We start from the raw sequence: 23,469 nt of genomic DNA, 5'->3' as shown, positions 1-23,469 counted from the left end.
CTACCAGGTTTGTTTCCGGAGGCTGTCCTGTGTTACTTGGGCTGGTTGCTCCATATGGTGGCGGAGCATCATGTGAGGTAGATGCCGTTGTCCCTGTGTGTATATTTGGTATGAAGGACTGCTGCTCAGACATGTCCACCCTATAAACAGGAATGTGCACGTGATTGGTTGGAGCAGACTGAGGTTGCTGTCCCAGTACCAGGTCTACGAGGTCCGATTTCTCACTGCACATCTCCATTGAAATTTCATGTAGTTGGAGGTAGTCACGCAAGTCTTTCACTTTTAGTTTCATCAGCTCTTCTCGCTGGAAGTCAGTGGCACGGAATCTCTGGCAAGTGTGGCACATTTTAGGACTGTTCTCAGGTTGGACTGAACAGGCTGTACAGAAATTCTTCTTACAATCCACACATACATGCTACAGAGAGAGGAAGTGTTAATGGCACTGTGCATCATTCAACTTTGTAATCAAATTAATGCAGAATTTCTGCTTGACTCATTGTGATCAACTTTTTTTTCCTCCTAGATTAAGGAATTTCTTAAACAAGCATTAAACCAGCATTTCTCACAATTCTTCTATATATCAAACTTAACAGTCAATCTTCCATGGGCTCGCTCACAGTAAATCAGGTGATATGCTAATGCTGTTTTATAAGGATAGCAGTATTATACCATGTAATGCACAATGTATTATTCTGCTGCACAGCTGTGTCCCTTTACAGCAACAAGTCTACTTAGACTTTCAAAAAGTGTTTGACAAGGTACCCCACAAGAGGCTTCTCTACATGATCGAAGCCTCTGGTATTAGTGGTAATATATTGAGCTGGATTAAGATCTGGATGGAAGGATGTAGGCAGAAAGTAGTTAAAGATGGATTTGGATCCGTTTGGAGACGGGTCACCAGTGCTGTCCCGCAGGGATCTGTGTTTACTATTTTTATTAATGATCCAAATGTAGGTGTTGGGCATGATCTGCAAATTTGCAGATGATACCAAGATTTGTGCGAGTGTCAGGACTGTAGACGATGCTCGACTGCTTCAGGCGGATCTTGATGTGTTGGGCTCGTGACTGGCAAATGATATTAATTTTGGAAAAGTGCAGTGTTATTCATGTGAGCAGGACAAATGCTCAATATACATACACCCTTCAGGAAAAAGCATTAAAGTAGGTGGGGAAAGAAAGATCTGGGTGTTCTCGTGCATGGATCCCTGAAAGTTCATGAGCAATGCTGTGAAGCGATAGCTAGAGCAAATAGGGTGTTGGGGTGCATTTATAGGAAAATTGACTTGGGCAAAACATACTATTTTGTCCTTGTACAAGACCTTGGTCAGGCCTCAGTTGGAATACTGTGTCCAGGTTTGGTCTCCTCACATGATGGGTGATATTAAGGCTTTGGAAAGAGTGCAGAGGAGGACCACTAGGTTAATTCCCATCTTAAAGCATCTTAGTTATCAAGATAGGCTGAAAGAGCTGGGACTCTACACTTTAGAGAAGCATAGACCTAGGGGTGATCTGATTGAGATTTAGAAGATAGTGAAAGGAATTGATTGTGTTCCAGTTGACAGTTTGCTCCAAATAAATGTGTTAAAATTGTGACCCCTGTTCCTCCCTAAGTTGTACAAGGCCAGTTCTAGGTTAGATGTCAGGAGGTTCTTTTTCCAGCGAATAGTGGACCTCTGGAATAGGCTGCCGGCTCGTGCGGTGGATGCCGATTTGCTGAATTCCTTCAAGCAAGAGCTGGACCTGTTTCTGACTGGGGTGGAGATCACCTCTTACAAAACGTAGATAATGTAATGCATAGAATTATCAGGGCCAGAGTGATCTCCTGGACTAGTTTCAATTGCAAAGGGGGAGAGGGGAATTTCCCAGATTTTTACCCCCAAATTGGCCTGCGTTTTTAAATCTGTTTTTTGTCTCTCCCATGAGATCACATGGTGTGGGTTGGGGAGTGTATATATTGTATTACACAAGGTATTACTATTGTATGGGACAGTCTGAATAGACCAGAGGGTCTTTCCTGTCCGTCATTGTTCATAATCTAATTAGGTAAATAGATGTTCGGGTCATTTAGAGTTCAATTGTTTTTTAGACATCTTTGCAAACTGGGATGCACTCACTTATCTGTTTCAGGCTGGAGATTAGAAATGTAGGTCAGAACACCCAGCATTTTAAGATTGTTTTGCATCTATAACAAAGTGTGACATCTGCAGTGTGATGTCTGTGTGTACAAATATGTTGCTTTTGATGCACTACTAGCAGATCTTCTGTAGCATTGCTCATGGTAAGTGAGATGTTACACTGTCTCATAGGGACAGAAGTATTATGCTATGTAATGTACAATATATTATCTTGTTGGTAAGGTGAAGCAGTGTACTTTCGAGAGCACCAATCTAGCAGCTGTTTGAATAAACTCATCCAATGTTTACCCGAGTTTGACTGCTTTCCGGGCTGCAGGTTAGAACCCTGGTTTTAAGTGTAGTTGGCAAAGGCAATTAATTAAGAGGCTGCAGGCATGCATTTGTGAACAATCTATCCATATTAATAATAAAAGTTGTGTGTATGTAAAAACAGACTTGTAAAGTGCTTCCAGTGCTGCTAACTGTAGCTATCATGGACTATACAGTCACATGGACAGCAAGGAGTGGATTCCAAAATCAGAAACATATCTACCATGACAGCTGTCCATTGACTTGGTCTTGTCTACAGCCAGCCCTACATACATATCTAAAGAAAAAGTGCTATAAAAACAACACTAGCCATTCAATTCCATTCCATATCATGACCTTTTGGGTGGACTCTGCCTCCCAGCCACTCCCTTAGACCCACTATGTGACCCCACAGAAATTCTGTTTTGGGACCATCAAAATATTCCCCCTGTCTGAGTCAGTGGCATAAAACCATGCTGCTCCAGAGCAGAAGCTGAAGTATTAAGCACCTGCACAAGCTTTTTTAGAGTCAAGAAAAGCAGATGGGCTAATTTCCTGAGCACTGCTCATAGTAAAAAAAAACTCCGTAGCAGCAGAATTTTGCACTTTGCAAATCAGCTCACTTGCTAGACCCTACTTTGTGAGCCTGTGTGGTCACTTAAAATTCTTGTCTACAAAGTAATTTTAAGAGTACTTGTTCCAATTAACTAAAGATAGAACTTGCAGTTGTACAGCGCCTTTCACGTCAAGACATCCCAAAGTGCTTTGCAGCCAATGAATTATTTTTGAAGTGCAATCATGGTTGGTCTGCAGGACTGTGGAGTTATCATAGAAACTTTGTACCATGTCTTGAGTGTTGCATCAAGTAATAAGAGCCTTCTAATCAACTGTACTCTAGAATATTTTGCAGCCAAGAATTTTAAGTGCTGATCCTACTACTGCTGGATTTTATTATATATATTAAGAGTACATATTCTAGCCTTACCATATCATTCTCTCTAACCTACATTTCCTCTTATGAAAATACATGCATTAAAGAAAATGTATTTTTCTCCCTCTTATGTTAACTCTCCTTCCTCTTCCCCATGCCCCATATACAGCCACAGAAATCCTTACCAGAATTTGTTAACAACCAAGCAGTAAAAGGCAATTCTACCCACTCAAGGATAGTTAAACAGCATTTCAATGTACACAGAAGACCCTCTCTCTATAAAACCAACTACCACTTTGAGGTACATTCCTCGCCTTCAGTTTAGGTCATCATTAAACAAATATTCTGGAACATTGTCAACTGAACTGAGAAACTCTCAAACCTATGAAAAAAAGTACAGGGGCAAATTGCAAGCAACCAAGGCTGCAGATAGGATTCGTTTATTTACTCTATTCTGTCCATCCAAATAGAATGTTTAGAAGAAATAAATACCAATAATTTTCATGGGGGTGTTCCCGATCTCCCACCTCAGAGAAAAAGGTATAAACAAACAAACAGTCATTGCCGACATTTCTCCGGGGTTTCCGCTGAAATTATGGTGGGAGATCAGGGAATTTGCGCAGAAATTCTATCCCTAAATGTTTGGAAGAAATATAAAGATGAATTGCCACTGTATGCATTTCCACAAGAGGAATGTTAGTCACGGAATGATATGGTACGGCTACGAGAGAACTTGCCACTCAGTTAGCCATTAGTCAAGGGAAACCTACATATCCCTTCCTTATAGGGGTTGAGCGAGATTCTGTGGAACTATGCCGTTGACATATTGTCCTACACAGATCCAAACAGTGAAATCTACAAACCTGTGAAATTGAGTTTACTGAAATTAGATACTACTCGTGACAAATATCTAAAAGGGAGATTACTGCACATAAAAGTATTTCACATTGAAAGTACCTCCCCTTGAATGCTCATAGCACTAATCCCCTTCTGCATTAAATGCGGCAGACTAATATTTTATGAGGATCCTCAGAGGCCACATCTATTAAGGACCTCAGATTCCTGCATGGCTGATATGTAAAGTCAATCCCTAAGCTACATTTTTCCTTCAAAAGTAAACCGTGCTGAGTGGATATGGCTCTTAGTTGGGCTTCAATATGCCTAGCGTGGAGTATCTTTGGCACTTGTTGGAGGTGCTCCCCGAGGATCCTTCTGCCAGACACAAATAGAATGTCCCACCTCCATGGAAAGTCAGTCTGCCGTCCTTCATAGATTAAGAGTTTGAAGAAGGATTCTTTTTAAGAGTTGGAATTATGCTTAAAATCTAGTATTGTAGGATGTGTGCATGGTTCAGAAAGAAGAGTATTTTGCACTGAACATAATGCCAGAAGTCATGCAGAGCGGCGAGGGAACGCTCACCGCAGCTCCTGCAAATTTAATGAAAATACTTACTGCAGGGTCTGTGGCGTCCAACTGCTTGAATTTGAACTTTAAACAAAATGTGTACTATCAACCTAGCCTCTGAGCAGCGACAGTTGCCGTGCGGCTGGAAACGTCTGTTAGGAGAAGACACGCCCACAAAATCTGTCAGGAAGAGAAGTCACGCCCACAGATTCATAACATAAGAAATAGGAGCAGGAGTAGGCCATCCGGCCCCTCGAGTCTGCTCCGCCATTTATCAAGATCATGGCTGATCTTCTACCTCAACACCATTTTCCTGCACTATTCCCATATCTCTTGATCCCTTTAATATCTAGAAATCTATCGATCGCTGTTTTGAATATACTCAACGACTGAGCATCCACAGCCCTCTGGGGTAGAGAATTCCAAAGATTCACCACCCTCTGAGTGAAGAAATTTCTCCTCATCTCAGTCCTAAATGGCCTACCCCTTTATTCTGAGACTGTGACCCGTTTGTAGATTCCCCAGCCAGAGGAAACTTCCTCCTTGCATCTATCCTGTCGAGCCCTGTAAGAATTTTGTATGTTTCAAAGAGATCACCTCTCATTCTTCTAAACTCTAGCGAATACAGGCCTAGTCTACTCAATCTCTCCTCATACGACAATCCCGCCATCCCAGGAATCAGTTTGGTGAACCTTCATTGCACGCCCTCTATGGCAAGTATATCCTCTCTTAGGTAAGGAGACCAAAAGTGTACACAATACTCCAGGTGCGGTCTCACCAAGTCCCTATATAATTGCAGTCAGACATCTTTACTCCTGTACTCAAATCCTCTTATAATAAAGGCCAACATACCATTTGCCTTCCTAACTGCTTGCTGCGCCTGCATGTTAGCTTTCAATGACTCGTACAAGGACAGCCAGGTCCCTATGAACATCAACATTTCCCAATCTCTCACCATTTAACAAACACTCTGCATTTCTGTTTTTCCTACCAAAGTGGATAACTTCACATTTTATTCCGTCTGCCATGTTCTTGCCCACTCACTTAGCCTGTCTATATCTCCTTAAAGCTTCTTTGCATCCTCCTCATAACTCACATTCCCACCCAGTTTTGTGTAATCAGCAAACTTGGAAATATTACATTTGGTCCCCGCGATATCCCAATAGTCACAGTCTGCCAACCTGAAAAAGACCCGTTTATTCCTATTCTCTGTTTTCTGTCTGTTAACCAATTCTCAATCCATGCCAGTATATTACCCCCAATTCCTTGTGCTTTAACTTGTTCACCAACCTCCTGTGTGGGACCTTATCGAAAGTCTTCTGAAAATCCAAATACACCACAACCACTAGTTCCCCCTTATCTATTCTACTAGTTACATCCTCAAAGAACTCCGATAGGTTTGTCAAACATGATTTCTCTTTCATAAATCTATGTTGACTCTGCCAAATCCTATTATTATTTTCTAAGTGCCCTGTTATCACATCCTTTATAATAGATTCTAGCATTTTCCCTATTACTGATGTCAGGCTAACAGGTCTGTAGTTCCCTGTTTTCTCTCTCCCTCCTTTCTTAAATAGTGGGGTTACATTTGCTACCCTCCCCAATCTGCAGGAACCATTCCAGAATCTATACAACTCTGGAAGATGACAACCAATGCATCCACAATCTCTACATTCACCTCTTTCAAAACCCTGGGATGTATACCATCAGGTCCTTGGGAATTATCGACTTTCAGTTCCATTAATTTCTCTAGTACTATCTTTTTACTAATACTAATTTCCTTCAGGTCCTCATTCTCGCCAGACCCTTGGTTCTCTAGTATTTCTGGGAGGTTTTTTGTGTCTTCTTCCGTGAAGACAAACACAAAGTATTTGTTTAATTTCTCTGCCATTTCCTTATTCCCCATTATAAATTCTTCCCATCTCTCTCTGTAAGGGACCCACATTTGCCTTCGCCAGTCTTTTCCTTTTCACATACCTATAGAAGCTTTTACAGTCCGTTTTTATGTTTCTTGCTAGTTTACTCTCATATTCTATTTTCCCTTTCTTGATCAATTTCTTGGTCCTCCTCTGCTGAATTCTAAAATGCCCCCAGTCCTCAGGCTTACTGCTTTTTCTGGCATCTTTATATGCCTCTTTCTTTGATTTAATGCTATCTTTAATTTCTCGTTAGCCACAGTTGGACCACTTTTCCTGTTGGTTTTTTGTGCCTTAAAGGATTATATATTTGTTGCAAATTATGTACTAATTCTTTAAATGCTAGCCATTGCCTGTCTACCGTGATACCTTTTAATGTAGTTCCCCAATCAACTACAGCCAACTTGCGCCTCATACCTTCGTAGTTTCCTTTATTTAGATTTAAGACCCTAGTTTCGGATTGAACTACATCACTGTCAAACTTAATGAAGAATTCTATCATATTATGGTCACTCTTCCCTAAGGGCTCCTTTACAACATTATTAATTAACCCTTTCTCATTGCACAATACTAAATCTAAAATAGCCTGTTCCCTAGTTGGTTCCTCAACATACTACATTCAGACTGCATTGTTCAAGGAGGCAAGCAGACTTCATTCATTTAAACTTAATATTCTGGATATCAGTGTAAATAAAAATTTTACTTTTTTTTAAATAAAAAGCCAAAGAAAGAGAGTTAAATTAAAGAGACAGAAGAGAAAAGTTCTTAATTTTTTTTAATGACCAAAAACTATTAAAACAAAAGGAGTAATATGAGACTCCACATTTTTGAGAAGTTAATTTTTAGTTATTTGGCAGTTATTAAGACTAACCGCACTTTTAAAACTTAGTTTAGACCTGGTATTTTTAAGCGTACCTGCTTGGTGGCATAATTAATTACTTTCCAGCTGGGCAGATAAGTAAGTTGGCACTTTTTCAATGATTCCACTGATTGCAGTGTGCAATAGCGCTTTAATTCGAAGCTGTCATATCGCCACGAGGAGCAAGTTCACTATTTCTGTATTTCACTGCGCATGTGCAAACGTGGGAACTTGCTCCTTCAATTCACCACTAAAAACAGAGAGCGCTGTTGAGCTCCTCTGTTATTTCAGGAGCGATTTCTGGCCCATTGTTTTGCTTTCAGATTGACGGTGGGTTTGAAATTAACAACACAAAAGCCAGTTGATTGCTCACCATTCTCAATGAAACAACCAAGAGTACGCCTGGTTCAGTTAGACGCCAACCTGAATCGGAAGCCCTACGTCACATCATCTAGGTATCTCCAGTGCAGTACTGAGCGACTGCTGCATTGTCAGAGGTACTATCCCTCGGATGTGATGTTAAATCAAAGCCCTGTTTCCCTATTCAAGTATTCCAGGTCAACATTCCACAATCAACATTCCTGCCTCAACCAACATCAAAAGCAAATTAATTGGTTAACCACATTATTTTGGTGGTATCTTACTGTACACAAAACAATTGCTACATTTGTCTACATAGCTGTCTGTATTTCAAATAAATTCATTATGAAGCACTGTGAGACATTTCTGAGACACAGTAAGGCATTATATAAACCCACATCTTAACATCATAATGCTAGGTTGTAAATTTTTGATTAAAAAGTGTTTTTCCAGAACTAGTTCACAAAATACCAAGATTCCTCTTCCATTGCCCAAAAAAAAGCCATTTCCTACTAAGAAAGGGGTTGAGGAAGAGATACAGAAGTACATTTCTGGGGGCACATCTCTGTTTCACCTCGTGCCCTACCCAGTTACTTGTTCCTTCTCTTCCTGTTCCCTACCTCTCACTCTCCTCCCTGAGGAATTGCACCATTCCCATGGCGATCTCTTACTCCACCACAGCTGTCCCTTTGCAGCATTCTCTGTCGTCTTAGGCTTCTGACTCTCAAACAGTCCCATTCATCTCACCTATTTACTCTAACTACTGCCATATCCATACAGACACTCTCCTATCCACCACGCTAGTGACTTCCTCAAAAAGATTCAAATAGATTAGCCAGACAAGACCTACCCCTCACCTTTGTATGTTGTTCTAACCTCACTCGTTTGAATTTTTCTAATCCAGTTCTGGTCATCTCCACAGCAGACAGGGCCACTGTCAAAGACACTGACAACCAGTTTGACTGTGACTGTAGCTGCCTGCTCCTCCTCGCCCTCCTGCAACTCCGTGCTACCTTCGACACTGTTCATTGTTCCATTCTGCTTCATTAGCTCTTCCTGCAGTTCATCTTTGTGATGCTGTATTCATGAACCCACCCTGTCATCTAGTTCCTCAAATGGTTTTTCCTTCTGGGTCCACACAGTTAGCTGTGGCTCTGTACCGCTCTTGGCATTATTCAAAGGGCCCATCAAGGCACCAGTCACTGCCTCCTTACAAGCAGCAACTCCAAATTCCCCAATCTCCTCTCCTTCACCGATCTTCCTGCCCAGCGCATACTGGGGGATAACCATCGTAACCTCCTTCCCATCCCGCTCACTCCATTGATCATCACCTCCTTGTCACTGCCAAAGGATCAAAAGTGACATTGCCGCTCTTCCCTCCAAAATATCTGTTCACTCGCAAACAGTTCTTGCCACCTTATTGTGAATGACTGCATTGACATCCTGGCTTTGACTGAAAATTCGCTCATGGATGGTAACACCTTGCCCTTTACTGAATCATCCCGCCTGGCTAAATTTTCCATCACCTGCCCTCCAAACCGCCTTGCTAGTACTGTAGCCCTCATCATTAAATCACACCTTGCGCCTCCCCTACTTTCTGCTCCTTTGAACACCAACCTTTTTTCCATCACTCGTCTTTCTTAACTTGCTCATTTTCTACCAATCCACCTGAGTTTCTCACCAAGATATTTTCCATGCATTGAACGATTCCTCATCTTCAGTAATTTCAGTCTCCATTTCAGTTCCCCTTGCCCTCTCTCCTCTGAATTAATTGCCCTCCCCAAACCTCTCCCTCCATATAAATTATCCTATTGGGGGGGGGGGGGGGCGGGGGTGGAGGGAAGAGATACAGATCCAGAGGATTGTAAAGTGAAGAGAAACAAGCCAGAAACGGAAAGTACCAGAAACAGAGCCTCTTCACTGATCTTACTATTTTTTTCTTTTAAAATAAAGGCAGTCATGTGGAATATAGAGAAACTCTCCAGGAACAGAAAATATTGGAGCCTGTGTGCCTGCAGCCTCTTAATTAATTACCTTTGCCAAGTACACTTAAAACCAGGTTTCTGGCCTGCAGCCCAAATAACAGTCAAGCTCTGAATAAATTCACCCAATATTGATAAATGATAGGCAACGATTCTTCTATCAGGTTAAATGGCAGGGGTCACAGACCAGATCCCTTTTACAAATTCCACTTATTTGTAAGATATACCACTTATGTCCTACACCCTGGACAAAGCCTTTTCCATTTAGCAGTACTGAATTTATATTGTCAAATTTACAGCTCAGCTAGTTAATTTGCCATTAACTCCAGGAGCCTTCATCTTCTCTAAAAGCCTCACATGCTTACCTTTTTCAAATACCTGCTGGAAGTCCCATTAAATTATATTCATTGAAGAGGTGTCACCACCAGGAATTCCAATGGACTTGTGAGGTATGACTGACTGTATCTGAAACTATGCTGACTGTTTCTTTATGGCATCCACACACGAGATAAACACTGCACAACTTCCCCCACCGTCTATATTGTACTAACCAGTCTACAACTCAGACAATTTTTTTATTGATTAGGGTATCCTCCTCTCCTCAGATACAGCTCCTGTATTTACAGCCCTCCTGTCCCATTTTCCTTACTTATTTCTTCATGCACTTCAAATGTATTAAAAATGGTTTACTGGCGACAGCGGTATACTTAAATGTCATTTAAATCTTTTGTAATGATGCTGAAAATGGCTTCAAAGATCAGTAAATTTCTCCTCATCTCCGTCTTAAATGGGAGACCCCTTATTTTTAAACTGTGGCCCCTAGTTCTAGTCTTTCCCACAAGGGGAAACATCCTCTCAGCATCTACCCCTTCTAGTCCCCTCAGGATCTTATATATTTCAACCTCTCATTCTTCTAAACTCCAGTGTATACAGGCCCAACTTGTCCAACCTTTCCTCATAAGATAACCCCCTCATCCCAGGAATCAGTCGAGTGACCCTTCTTTGAACTGCCTCCAAAGCAATTATGTCCTTTCTTAAATAAGGAGACCAGATCTGCACACAGTATTCTAGATGTGGTCTCACCAATGCCCTGTACAAGTGTAGCAAAACATCTCTACTTTTATATCCCATTCCCCTTGCAATGAATGACAACATTCCATTTGCCTTCCTAATCACTTGCTGTATCTGCATACTAACTTATTGTGATTCATGTATTAGGACACCCAGATCCCTCTGTATCTCAGTTCTACAATCTCTCTCCATTTAAATATACTGCTTTTCTATTCCTCCTGCCAAAGTGGACAAGGTCACATTTTCCCACATTATACTCCATCTGCCAAATTTTTGCCCACTCACTTAACCTATCTATATCCCTTTGCAGACTCCTCATGTCCTCTTCACAACTTACTTTCCTACCTACCTTTGTGTCATCAGCAAATTTAGCAACCATACATTCGGTCCCTTTATCCAAGTTATTGATATAGATTGTAAATAGTTGAGGCCCAAGCTCCGATCCCTGTGGTACTCCACTCGTTACACCTTGCCAACCTGAAAATGACCCATTTATGCCTACTCTCTCTCTCCTGTTAGCTAACCAATCCTTTATCCATGGTAATATGCTACCCCCTACACCATGAGCTTTTATTTTGTGTAGTAGCCTTTGATGTGGCACCTTGTCAAAAGCCTTCTGGAAATCCAAGTACACCACATCCACAGGATCCCCTTTATCCATGTTGCTTGTTACTTCCTCAAAGAACTCTAATAAATTAGTCAAACATGATTTCCCTTTCACAAAGCCGTGTTGACTCTGCCCGATTGCATTGAGATTTTCTAAGTGCCCTGCTATAACCTCCTTGATAATAGATTCTAGCATTTTCCCTATGACAGATGTTAAGCTAACAGGCCTCTAGTTTCCTGCTTTCTGTCTCCCTCCTTTCTTGAATAGAGGAGTTACATTTGCTATTTTTCAATCTGATGGGACCCTTCCAGAATCTAGGGAATTTTGGAAAATTAATACCAATGCATCTACTATCTCTGCAGCCACTTCTTTTAAGACCCTAGGATGAAGTCCGTTAAGACCTGGGGACTTGTCAGCTTTTAGTTCTAATATATTTTTCAGAACCCTTTCCCTGGTGATTGTAAATGTTTTAAGTTCCTCCCTCCCTTTCACCTCTTGATTGACAATTACTTCTAGCATGTTATTTGTATCTCTACAGTGAAGACGGACGCAAAATATCTGTTCAATTCATCCGCCATTTCCTTATTCTCCATTATTAGTTCCCCAGACTCTCTCTCTAGAGGACCAACGCTCACTTTACTTACTCTTCCTTTTTAAATACCTGTAGAAACTCTTACTATCTGTTTTTATATTTCTAGCTAGCTTTCTCTCGTACTCTAATTTCTCCCTCCTTATTATTCTTAGTCATTCTTTGCTGTTTTTTATATTCTGTCCAATCTTCCAACCTGCCACTAATCTTCGAGGAATTGTATGCTTTTCTTTCAATTTGATACTATCTTTAACTTCCTTAGTTAGCCACATCCTTCCCCTAGAGTCTTTCTTTCTCACTGGAATGTATCTTTGCTGAGTGTTATGAAACATCTCATTAAATCTCTGCCACTGCATCTCTACTGACATATCCCTTAACCTAAGTTCCCAGTTCACTGTAGCCAGCTCTTGTCTTCATGCCCTCATAATTGCCCTTATTTAAGTTTAAAATACTAGTCTTAGACTTACTCTTCTCTCCCTCAAACTGAATGTGAAATTCAATCATATATATTTACATATTTAATTAAAGATGAAGTCTTTTAAAGAAAGATTGCATTCATCTCATTCCAAAATGTTTTTGATCCTGCACTGTACACTAACGTGCAGCTGAAGATTCTCCCCCACTCCAACTAATTCACTGACAACATCTTCAACTGGCTACTTATTATAACATTGCACTAATTAGAGCAGAGACTGCCTAAAGCAGAGTGACCTTGATCATAAAATGCTGCACAACAGACGATGCAGTAAGTTACGTTACAATATTTCCCTCAACACTCAAATAAAGCAAAGTGGGGCAAAAACCCATCTTGCTATAGGCAGAACAACAAAACTTGCATATATATATAGCACCTTTAACGTAGTAAAACTTGCCAAGGCACTTCACAGGAGCATTATCGAACAAAATTTGACATCGAGCCACAAAAGGAGATATTAGGACAGGTGACCAAAAGCTTGGTCAAACAGGCAGGTTTTAAGGAGCGTCTTAAAGGGGGAAAGAGAGGGAGAGGCGCGGAGAGATTTAAGGAGGGAATTCTAGAGCTTAGAGCCAAGGCAGTTGAAGGCACAGCTGCCCATGGTGGAGTGATTAAAATCGGGGATGCGCAACAGGTCAGAATTGGAGGAGTGAAGAGATCTCAGAATGTTGTAGGACCGGGGAGGTTACTGAGATAGAGGGGGGGCGAGGCCACAGAGGGATTTGAAAACAAGGATGAGAATTTTAAAATTGAGGCGTTCCCAGACCGGGAGCCAATGTAGGTCAGCGATGGGTGAACGGGACTTGGTGCGAGTTAGGATATGGGCAGCAGAGTTTTGGATCAGCTCAAGTTTATGCAGGGTGGAAGGCCGGCCAGGAGAGCACTGGAATAATCAAGTCTAGAGGTACAAAAGCATGGATGAGGGTTTCAGCAACAGATGAGCTGAGGCAGTGGCACAGTCGGGCGATGTAACGGAGGTGGAAAAAGGCGATCTTGGTGATGGAGCAGATATGTGGTCGGAATCTCGTCTCAAGGTCAAATAGGACGCCACGGTTGTGAACGGTCTCGTACAGGGGGCCAGGGAGACGGATGAAGTCGGTGGCTAGGGAACGGTGTTTGTGGCAGGGATCGAAGACAATGGCTTCAGTCTTCTCAACATTTAGTGTGAGGAAATTTTTGCTCATCTAGTACTGGATGTTGGACAAGCAGTGTGACAAATCAGACAGTGGAGGGGTTGAAGGAGGTGGTGGTGGGTGTCATCACGTACATGTGGAACACGACGTCATGTTTTCGGATGGTGTCGCCGAAGGGCAGCATGTAGATGAGAAATAGGAGAGGGCCAAGAATAGATCCTTGGGGGACTCCAGAGGCAACAGTGTGGGAGCGGGAAGAGTAGCCTCTGGCTACGACTGGATAGATAAGAATGGAACCAGGCGAGCGCAGTCCCACCCAGCTGGATGATGGAGGAGAAGCGTTGGAGGATGATGGTGTGGTCAACTGTCAAAGGCTGCAGACAGGTCGAGAAGGATGAGGAGGGATGGTTTACCACGGTCACAGTCACATAGGATGTCATTTGTGACTTTGATAAGGGCCTTTTCAGTACAGTGGCAAGGGTGGAAACCCAATTGGAGGGATTCAAACATGAAATTGCGGCAAAGATGGGCATGGATTTGGGAGGCGTCAACTAGTTCAAGGTCTTGAGAAAGGAAAGGGAGGTTGGAAATGGGACGGTATTTTGCAAGGACAGAGGAGTCAAGGATGGGGTTTTTGAAGAGGGGGGGCTGATGATAGCAGATTTAAAAGGGATTGGGACAGTACTTGAGGAGAGAGAACCGTTAATGATATCAGCTAACATGGGGGCCGAGAAGGGAAGTTGGGTGGTCAGCAGTTTGGTGGGAATAGGGTTGAAGGAGCAGGAGGTGGGTCTCATGGTCAAGATGAGCTCGGAGAGGGCATAAGGGGAGATAGGAGAGAAACTAGAGAAAGATGCAATTCAGGGTTAGGGCAGAGGGGAACCGTAGAAGAAGTTTGGCTTGGTGGGCCAGGGGAAAGGAGGGATGCGGCAGAGGCAGCTGAACGGATGGTCTCAATCTTAGTGACAAGTAGTCCATGAGCTCTTCGCACCTGTTATTGGTGAGGGTGCAGGAGGCATGGGAGAGGGGTTTAAGACGATTTGTAGTGAAGAGAAGCTGGGGTTAATCTTTGCATTCCAGGATGATCCTGGAATAGTGAGCAGTTTTGGCAGAGGAAAGCAGGACCCGATAGTGCTTTATGTGGCCCAGCCAGAGCAGGCGATGAATAGTTAAACTGGTAGTCCGCCATCAAGTCTGCATCCCTTGGACTTAAGGGAGTAGAGATGAGGGCCGTACCAGGGTGAGAGAGTAATGGTTTTAATGGGGACAAGGTCATCAAAGGCGGAGGTGAGGGTGCGACTGAGCATATCGGTAGCTGCAGTAACGTCGTGGTGAATGGAGGGCCAAAGACTAGACAGTTGGGAATTTGAAAATGCCGTTGTAAGTGACTTGGAGGAAGAGTTTCTTTCCAGGGGCGAACACAGAAGTAAGTGGGATTGGGAGGGTCAAGGGCGATGTGGATGGAGAGGGATACAAAGATGCAACAGTTCGCTCCAATGTAGATTACCTAACTTTTAACAACTTTACTCCCGAAAGCACCCAACTGCTAGATTAGTTAGTTGCAGACAGGAATGGAACTCTTCTTTGTTTGTCAGAAAGGTTCATATTGCTGTACTTAGGAGTAAACAGAAGCATTTCATTCTCCTAAAACCTTGAGCAAAAACCAGTAAGTGTTCCTTATCTTCTATGCTGCCGTTTCAAGAGCCTGAATCAAACTGCAGGAGCAATTTAAGATTCATGTTGAAACTACTGGTCTGCCACAAGAGTTTTATTGGTACTGAAATTTTGTTGGTGCACACCCACCAATCTTGTTTTCCTTCAAAAGAATGCGTGCCCTTTGTCTTGTGATCAAACCAGTTAATCCAGTCTGCAATTTGAGTTGAGTTTTATTCAAATTCTCTTTAAACTAGCAGAGTTACGCTCTTTGAAACCCATATTTTGGAAGACTGATTTTTACTTATAAAATGGTATCAGTTTCCTTGGGAGCATGTGAACTATTTCCCATGTGCTGTATACAGTGTTTAAAGAATAAGATGAGAGTATGATATAACCACAAGTGGTTACTGAATCCATTATCTATCTATCAATCAATCATATATACCTTTAGTCTGCATATCACAACAGATATAACTTGGAAACCAAATTCTTGCATCCGGGGATGTGACCAGCCATATCTTGCTGTACTCAAAATCTAGGCTTCACTGCAGTAACACTGCACTATCGGAGGTGCTGTCTTTTGTATGAGATGTTAAACCAAGACTCCATCTGGCCTCTCAGGTGGTCACAAAAGATGCCATGGCACTATTTGAAGAGAAGGGGAGTTCTCCCCAGTGTCCTAGCCAATATTTATCCCTTAACCAACATCACTAAAACAGATTATCTGGTCATCACATTGTTAATTGTGGGACCTTGCTGTGCACGTTTCCTACATTACAACAGTGACTACACTTCACAAGTACTTAATTGGCTGCAAAGCACTTTGGGACTTCGTGAGGTCATAAAAGGTGCTATATAAATGAAAGTCTCTTTCTTTCTTTCAACTGGTAAATCGTTACAATAGTACAATGTTTTGGAAGTAAAAGCAGATTGTGTTCTTAGGTTTAAGGTGTAGAGTCCTTGTGTCATTTGCTTAGGATCTGTTGAAATGTGTTTTTTTTTTAAAATGGAGGGTACTGTACTTGTTGTAAACTGAGATAGTCCATGTAAAAACAAAAAGCTGTAAATTGAAGAGGTGTAAGGGCTCATCCACCGCTGAAAATTGCGAGTGCAAGTGTCCATATGTGGGTCATTTTTGCCCTTGTCAAAGTCACAAATGACATCCTATGTGACCGTGACCATGGTAAACTATCCCTCCTCATCCTTCTCGACCTATCTGCAGCCTTTGACACGGTTGACCACACCATCCTCCTCCAACACCTCTCCTCCGTCATCCAGCTGGGTGGGATTGCGCTTGCCTGGTTCCATTCTTATCAATCTAGTCATAGCCAGAAAATCACCTGCAATGTCTTCTCTTCCCACTCCTGCACAGTTATGTCTGGAGTCCCCCAAGGATCTATCTGTGGCTCCCTCCTATTTCTCATCTACATGTTGCCCCTTGACGACATCATCCGGAAACACAACGTCACATTCCACATGTACGCTGACAACACCCAGCTCTATCTCACCACCATCGACCTTGACCCCTCCACGGTCTCTGATTTGTCACACTGCCTGTCCGACATCCAGTACTGGATAAGCAAAAATTTCCTAACTACACGTTGGGTAGACCGAAGCCATTGTCTTCAGTCCCCGCCACAAATTCCGTTCCCACCGACTCCATCCCTCTCTCTGGCCACTGTCTGAGGCTGAACCAGACCATTACTATGTTGAAGGCGCTATGTAAATGCAAGTTGTTGTTGTAGTTGTTATTTATCTTGGAAAAGATGATATCCTGTGTCATAACTGAGGACTGTAAAACTAATGTTCTAGTAGCCAGAGTACCTCCTCTGGACGGCTTCATGCTCTTTCCCAAGATATGTGAACTAAACTCATCAAAAATAGTTAGTGATATGCCAATTAGCCTCTAAGTAAAAGCTAAGCAGACTCCCAATAGCTCAGTGGGTAAAAAGACAGTGTTATATGTCACTGATTCATCAAGATCAAAAAGGCCCAAACAAACATTCAGTCTCTGTTGATTAGCCATACTAGGCCAAGACAGCAGTGGAGGAGTACAAATGGTCTCAGGATCCCAGGGCAGGAAAGGGGAAACCAACTACTGGTAATAATTCCCCACTGCTGTTTATCCAGGAATGTGGAATGCATGTCAAAACACTGGGTACCAAAGGTCAGGTTTAGATATAATGGTTAAAATAAGCAAATAACTTGTCAGCAGGTACTGTCCAGCCCTGCACATGGAAAGTGTGCATTTGGGGTGGGCATGAGCTGTCACCTTCACAACAACAGCTGGAACAAAAATTATACAAAAACAGGAACTGGACTTATATCTGATTGAGAATATAACTAATGGTTATAAGAACATAAGAAATAGGAGGAGTAGGCCATATGGCTCCTCAAGTCTGCTCCGCCATTCAATATCATTGTAAGGAATCTTACAACACCAGGTTATAGTCCAACAGCTTTATTTGAAAATCACAAGCTTTCCTCCTTCGTCAGGTGTGTGAAGGTTTCCATCAAAGTATCAAAGTACCGCATATATAGTCACAGAACAATGCCTGGTGATTACAGATAATCTTTCCAACTGCCTGTTATCACACCTCTGCATGGATGGTGTTCAGTCAGGGGAACATTACACCTAAGGCCACTGAATACGCAAGCGGTCAGATTACAAAGACAGAGAGAGAGAGAGAGAGAGAGAAAGAGAGACAAAGAATGGCCAGTTGTATTAAAAACAGATAACTTATTTTCCCCCCCCTGGTGGGGTTACATGAACCCAAGATCCCGGTGTTGTAAGATTCCTTACAACACCCCAGTCCATCATCGGCATCTCCAGATCATGGCTACTATCGACACCACAAACTGCCAGCTCACAGTGGAGAGGATCTCCAGGAAGATCGCACATATCGACACAGACATCAAGTTTTTACAGAGCTGCAAGAAAGCAGACAAGATCCCGAAAGGACTGCAGATCACGAACCCACTCAAGTCGACATACAACTCAGATTACGCTGAGAGACTCTGATGTCGTACCTCTCGCACACTCCGCAACCATCTCGTACACCAACTCTACAGCAGATGCCGCAACCTCGAAACCAAGATAGAGTCCATATTCTCAACCTGTACCCACGACACAGCAGACCAGCTACGAGACACCGCCAAACAGACGAGGCAACGGAACTACGCTGCCTACATGAAAACCAAGAGCAGGAAGCTTGAGAAACTCGGCATCACCACCAGCATCAACCAAGCCTCCCCCGGTACCACGGTTGCAACCACAGGGAAGTTTATCGTCAATTTGTCCGACCACACCCTTCAACGAGACGAAATCGAAGTTCTCAGCCGAGGGCTCAATTTCTGCCCCACCAACCAAAATGGACCCCATTGGTCTTGCGGCGGACACAGAGGAATTCATCAGGAGAATGAGACTCCAGGAATTCTTCCACAATTCCCAAGATTTCAGCAGCGAACCCAATGAGATAATCAACGATCCGGAACAGCAGAACAGCAACCGAAGAAGAAAGAGTCAAACTGGACTCCTCCGGAGGGTCGCTGCCCTAAGCTTGACATGTATGCTCAAGCTGTCAGGAGATGAGTCAATGCCAGATTCATCAGCCGCACTCAAGACAGTTCAGAATGTCACCCGAGCACAACGCAACGCCATCGACGCCCTCAAGACCAACCGCAACATCGTCATCAAACCAGCGGACAAAGGAGGAGCCATCGTCATACAGAACAGAACAGACTATTGCAAAGAAGCATACCGACAACTGGACAACCAGGAACACTACAGACGGTTACCCGCAGATCCGACCAAAGAACACACCCACCAGCTCAACAAACTGATCAAGACCTTCGATCCAGACCTTCAAAGCATCCTACGCACTCTCATCCCACGTACTCCCCGCGTGGGAGACTTCTACTGCCTCCCAAAGATACACAAAGCCAACACACCCGGACGTCCTATCGTATCAGGCAACGGAACCCTGTGTGAGAACCTCTCTGGATACATCGAGGGCATCCTGAAACCCATCGTACAGGGAACCCCCAGCTTCTGTCGCGACACCACAGACTTCCTACAAAAACTCAGCACCCACGGACCAGTTGAACCAGGAACACTTCTCACCACGATGGATGTCTCGGCACTCTACACCAGTATCCCCCACGATGACGGCATCGCTGCAACAGCCTCAGTACTCAACACCAACAACAGCCAATCTCCAGACGCCATCCTACAGGGGGCCATGAAATAACACTGGCGAGCAAAATATAGGAAAATCCTAAGATGTTTTATAAGTATATTAAGGGTAAGAGGATGACTAGGGGAAAAAAATAAAAAATAGGGCCCATTAGGGACAAAAATGGCAATCTGTGTGTGGAGCCAGCAGATGTAGGAGGGGTTCTAAATGAATTTTTTGCATCTGTTTTCACTATGGAGAAGGACGATGTAGACATAGAAATACGGCAGGGGGACTGTGATATACTCGAACATATTAACATCGAGCGGGAGGAGGTATTGGCGGTTTTAGCAGGCCTAAAAATGGATAAATCCCCAGGCCCGGACGAAATGTATCCCAGGCTACTGTGTGATGCAAAGGAGGAGATTGCGGGGGCTCTAACACATATATTCAGAACCTCTCTGGCCACAGGGGATGTGCCAGAGGACTGGAGAACCGCTAATGTAGTACCATTATTCAAGAAGGGGAGTAGGGAAAAACTGGGGAACTACAGGCCAGTGAGCCTAACATCAGTGGTAGGAAAATTATTGGAAAAAATTCTGAAGGACAAAATTAGTCTCCACTTGGAGAAGCAAGGATTAATCAGGGATAGTCAACATGGCTTTGTCAAGGGAAGATCATGTCTGACTAATTTGATTGAATTTTTTGAGGGGGTGACTAGGCGTGTGGATGAGGGTAACGCAGTGGATGTGGTATACATGGATTTCAGTAAGGCCTTCGATAAAGTCCCTCACAGGAGACCGGTCAAGAAGGTACGAGCCCATGGAATCCAGGGTGCCTTGGCACTTTGGATACAAAACTGGCTTAGTGGCAGAAGGCAGAGGGTGATGGTCGAAGGTTGTTTTTGTGACTGGAAGCCTGTGGCCAGTGGGGTACCACAGGGATCGGTGCTGGGTCCCTTGCTGTTTGTGGTCTACATTAATGACTTGGATATGAATGTAAAAGGTATGATCAGTAAGTTCGCTGATAATACAAAAATTGGTAGGGTGGTAAATAGCGAGGAGGAGAGCCTCAGTCTGCAGGACGATATAGATGGGTTGGTCAGATGGGCGGAACAGTGGCAAATGGAATTTTACCCGGAAAAGTGCGAGGTGATGCACTTTGGAGGGACTAACAAGGCAAGGGAATACACAATGAATGGGAGGACCCGAGGCAAGACAGAGGGTCAGAGGGATCTTGGTGTGCAAGTTCACAGATCCCTGAAGGCGGCGGAACAGGTAGATAAGGTGGTAAAGAAGGCATATGGGATACTTGCCTTTATTAGCCGAGGCATAGAATATAAGAGCAAGGAGGTTATGATGGAGCTGTATAAAACACTGGTTAGGCCACAGCTGGAGTACTGTGTGCAGTTCTGGTCGCCACACTACAGGAAGGATGTGATCGCTTTGGAGAGGGTGCAGAGGAGATTCACCAGGATGTTACCAGGGCTGGAGCGCTTCAGCTATGAAGAGAGACTGGGAAGATTGGGTTTGTTTTCCTTGGAGCAGAGGAGGCTGAGGGGGGACATGATTGAGGTGTACAAAATTATGAGGGGCACAGATAGGATGGATACTAAGGAGCTTTTTCCCTTCGTTGAGGGTTCTATAACAAAGGGACATAGATTCAAGGTAAAAGGCGGGAGGTTTAGAGGGGATTTGAGAAAGAACTTTTTCACCCAGAGGGTGGTTGGAGTCTGGATCTCACTGCCTGAAAGGGTTGTGGAGGCAGGAACCCTCACAACATTCAAGAAGCATTTGGATGAGCACTTGAAATGCCATAGCATACAAGGCTACGGACCAAATGCTGGAATATGGGATTAGAGTAGACAGGGCTTGATGGCCGGCGCGGACACGATGGGCCGAAGGGCCTCTATCCGTGCTGTATAACTCTATGACTCTAACTCATCCACTTCATCCTGGATCACAATGTCTTCACGTTCGATAACCAGTTCTTTACCCAAACACACGGAACAGCCATGGGGACCAAATTCGCACCCCAATACGCCAACATTTTCATGCACAAGTTCAAGCACGACTTCTTCACTGCACAGGACCTCCAACCAACGCTATACACCAGATACATAGATGACATTTTCTTCCTATGGACCCACGGCGAAGAATCACTAAAGAGACTACACGATAACATCAACAAGTTCCATCCCACCATTAAACTCACCATGGACTACTCCTCAGAATCAGTTTCTTTCTTGGACACACGAATCTCCATCAAAGATGGGCACCTCAGCACCTCACTCTACCACAAGGCCACGGACAACCTCACGATGCTCCACTTTTCCAGCTTCCACCCTAATCACGTCAAAGAGGCCATCCCCTATGGACAGGCCCTGCGAATACACAGGATCTGCTCAGACGAGGAGGAACGCGATGGACACCTACAGACGCTGAAAGACGCCCTCGTAAGAACGGGATACGACGCTCGACTCGTCGATCGACAGTTCCGACGGGGCACAGCGAAAAATCGCGTAGACCTCCACAGAAGACAAGCACGGGACTCAACCAACAGAGTACCCTTCATCGTCCAGTACTTCCCCGGAGCGGAGAAACTACGCCATGTTCTCCGCAGCCTTCAACATGTCATTGATGACGACGAACACCTCGCTAAGGCCATCCCCACGCCTCCACTACTCGCCTTCAAACAGCCACCTAACCTCAAACAGACCATCGTTCGCAGCAAATTACCCAGCTCTCAGGAGAACAGACTCCACGACACCACGCAACCCTGCCACGGCAACCTCTGCAAGACGTGCCAGATCATCGACACAGATACCTCCATCACACGCGAGGACACCACCCACCAGGTACATGGTTCATACTCCTGTGACTCGGCCAACGTTGTCTACCTCATACGTTGCAGGAAAGGATGTCCCGGAGCATGGTACATTGGCGAGACCATGCAGACACTGCGACAACGGATGAACGGACACCGCGCAACAATCGCCAGACAGGAGGGTTCCCTCCCAGTCGGGGAACACTTCAGCAGTCAAGGACACTCAGCCTCCGATCTTCGGGTAAGCGTTCTCCAAGGCGGCCTTCGAGACACACGACAATGCAAAATCGTCGAGCAGAAATTGATAGCCAAGTTCCGCACCCATGAGGACGGCCTCAACCGGGATCTTGGGTTCATGTCACGCTACATGTAACCCCACCAGGGGGGGAAAAATAAGTTATCTGTTTTTAATACAACTGGCCATTCTTTGTCTCTCTCTCTCTGTCTTTGTAATCTGACCACTTGCGTATTCAGTGGTCTTAGGTGTAATGTTCCCCTGACTGAACACCATCCATGCAGAGGTGTGATAACAGGCAGTTGGAAAGATTATCTGTAATCACCAGGCATTGTTCTGTGACTATATATGCGGTGCTTTGATGGAAACCTTCACACACCTGACAAAGGAGGAAAACTCCGAAAGCTTGTGATTTTCAAATAAAACTGTTGGACTATAACCTGGTGTTGTAAGATTCCTTACATTTGTCCACCCCAGTCCATCACCGGCATCTCCACATCATTCAATATCATGGCTGATCTTCTACCTCAACTGCACTTTCCTGCCCGATCCCTATACCCGTTGATTCCCTTAGTGTCTAAATATCCATCGATCTCAGTCTCGCATATACTCAATGACTGAGAATCTACAGCCCTCTGGGGTAGAGAATTCCAAAGATTCACAACCCTCAGAGAAGAAATCTTGCCTCATTTCGGTCCTAAATGGTCGACCCCTTATCTTGAGAGTATGACCCCTAGTTCGAGACACTCCTGCCAGGAGAAACAGCCTCTCAGCATCTACCCTGTCAAGCTCTCTAAGAATATTATACATTTCAATGAGATCACCTC

At 43.8% G+C, this 23,469-nt stretch overlaps 1 protein-coding gene across 4 annotated transcripts in view; it reads right to left on the bottom strand.

The window, feature by feature from the left end:
* LOC137344800 (E3 ubiquitin-protein ligase rififylin-like) overlaps nucleotides 1–23,469 on the bottom strand; it is a 79,483-nt gene that overhangs the window by 11,423 nt on the left and 44,591 nt on the right. For 3 of the 4 annotated variants that reach the window (XM_068007962.1, XM_068007964.1, XM_068007963.1), the window contains one exon: nucleotides 5–415. In XM_068007962.1, the coding sequence (XP_067864063.1) occupies nucleotides 5–415 (411 nt within the window). The remainder of the gene's footprint in view (nucleotides 1–4; nucleotides 416–23,469) is intronic. The other variant, XM_068007965.1, reaches the window with a different exon arrangement.

This window comes from Heptranchias perlo, chromosome 28, assembly GCF_035084215.1.
Source record: "Heptranchias perlo isolate sHepPer1 chromosome 28, sHepPer1.hap1, whole genome shotgun sequence".
Classification (NCBI taxonomy): domain Eukaryota; kingdom Metazoa; phylum Chordata; class Chondrichthyes; order Hexanchiformes; family Hexanchidae; genus Heptranchias; species Heptranchias perlo.
Note: the sequence above shows the minus strand (reverse complement) of the source record. Positions and strands in the feature narration are given on the sequence as shown.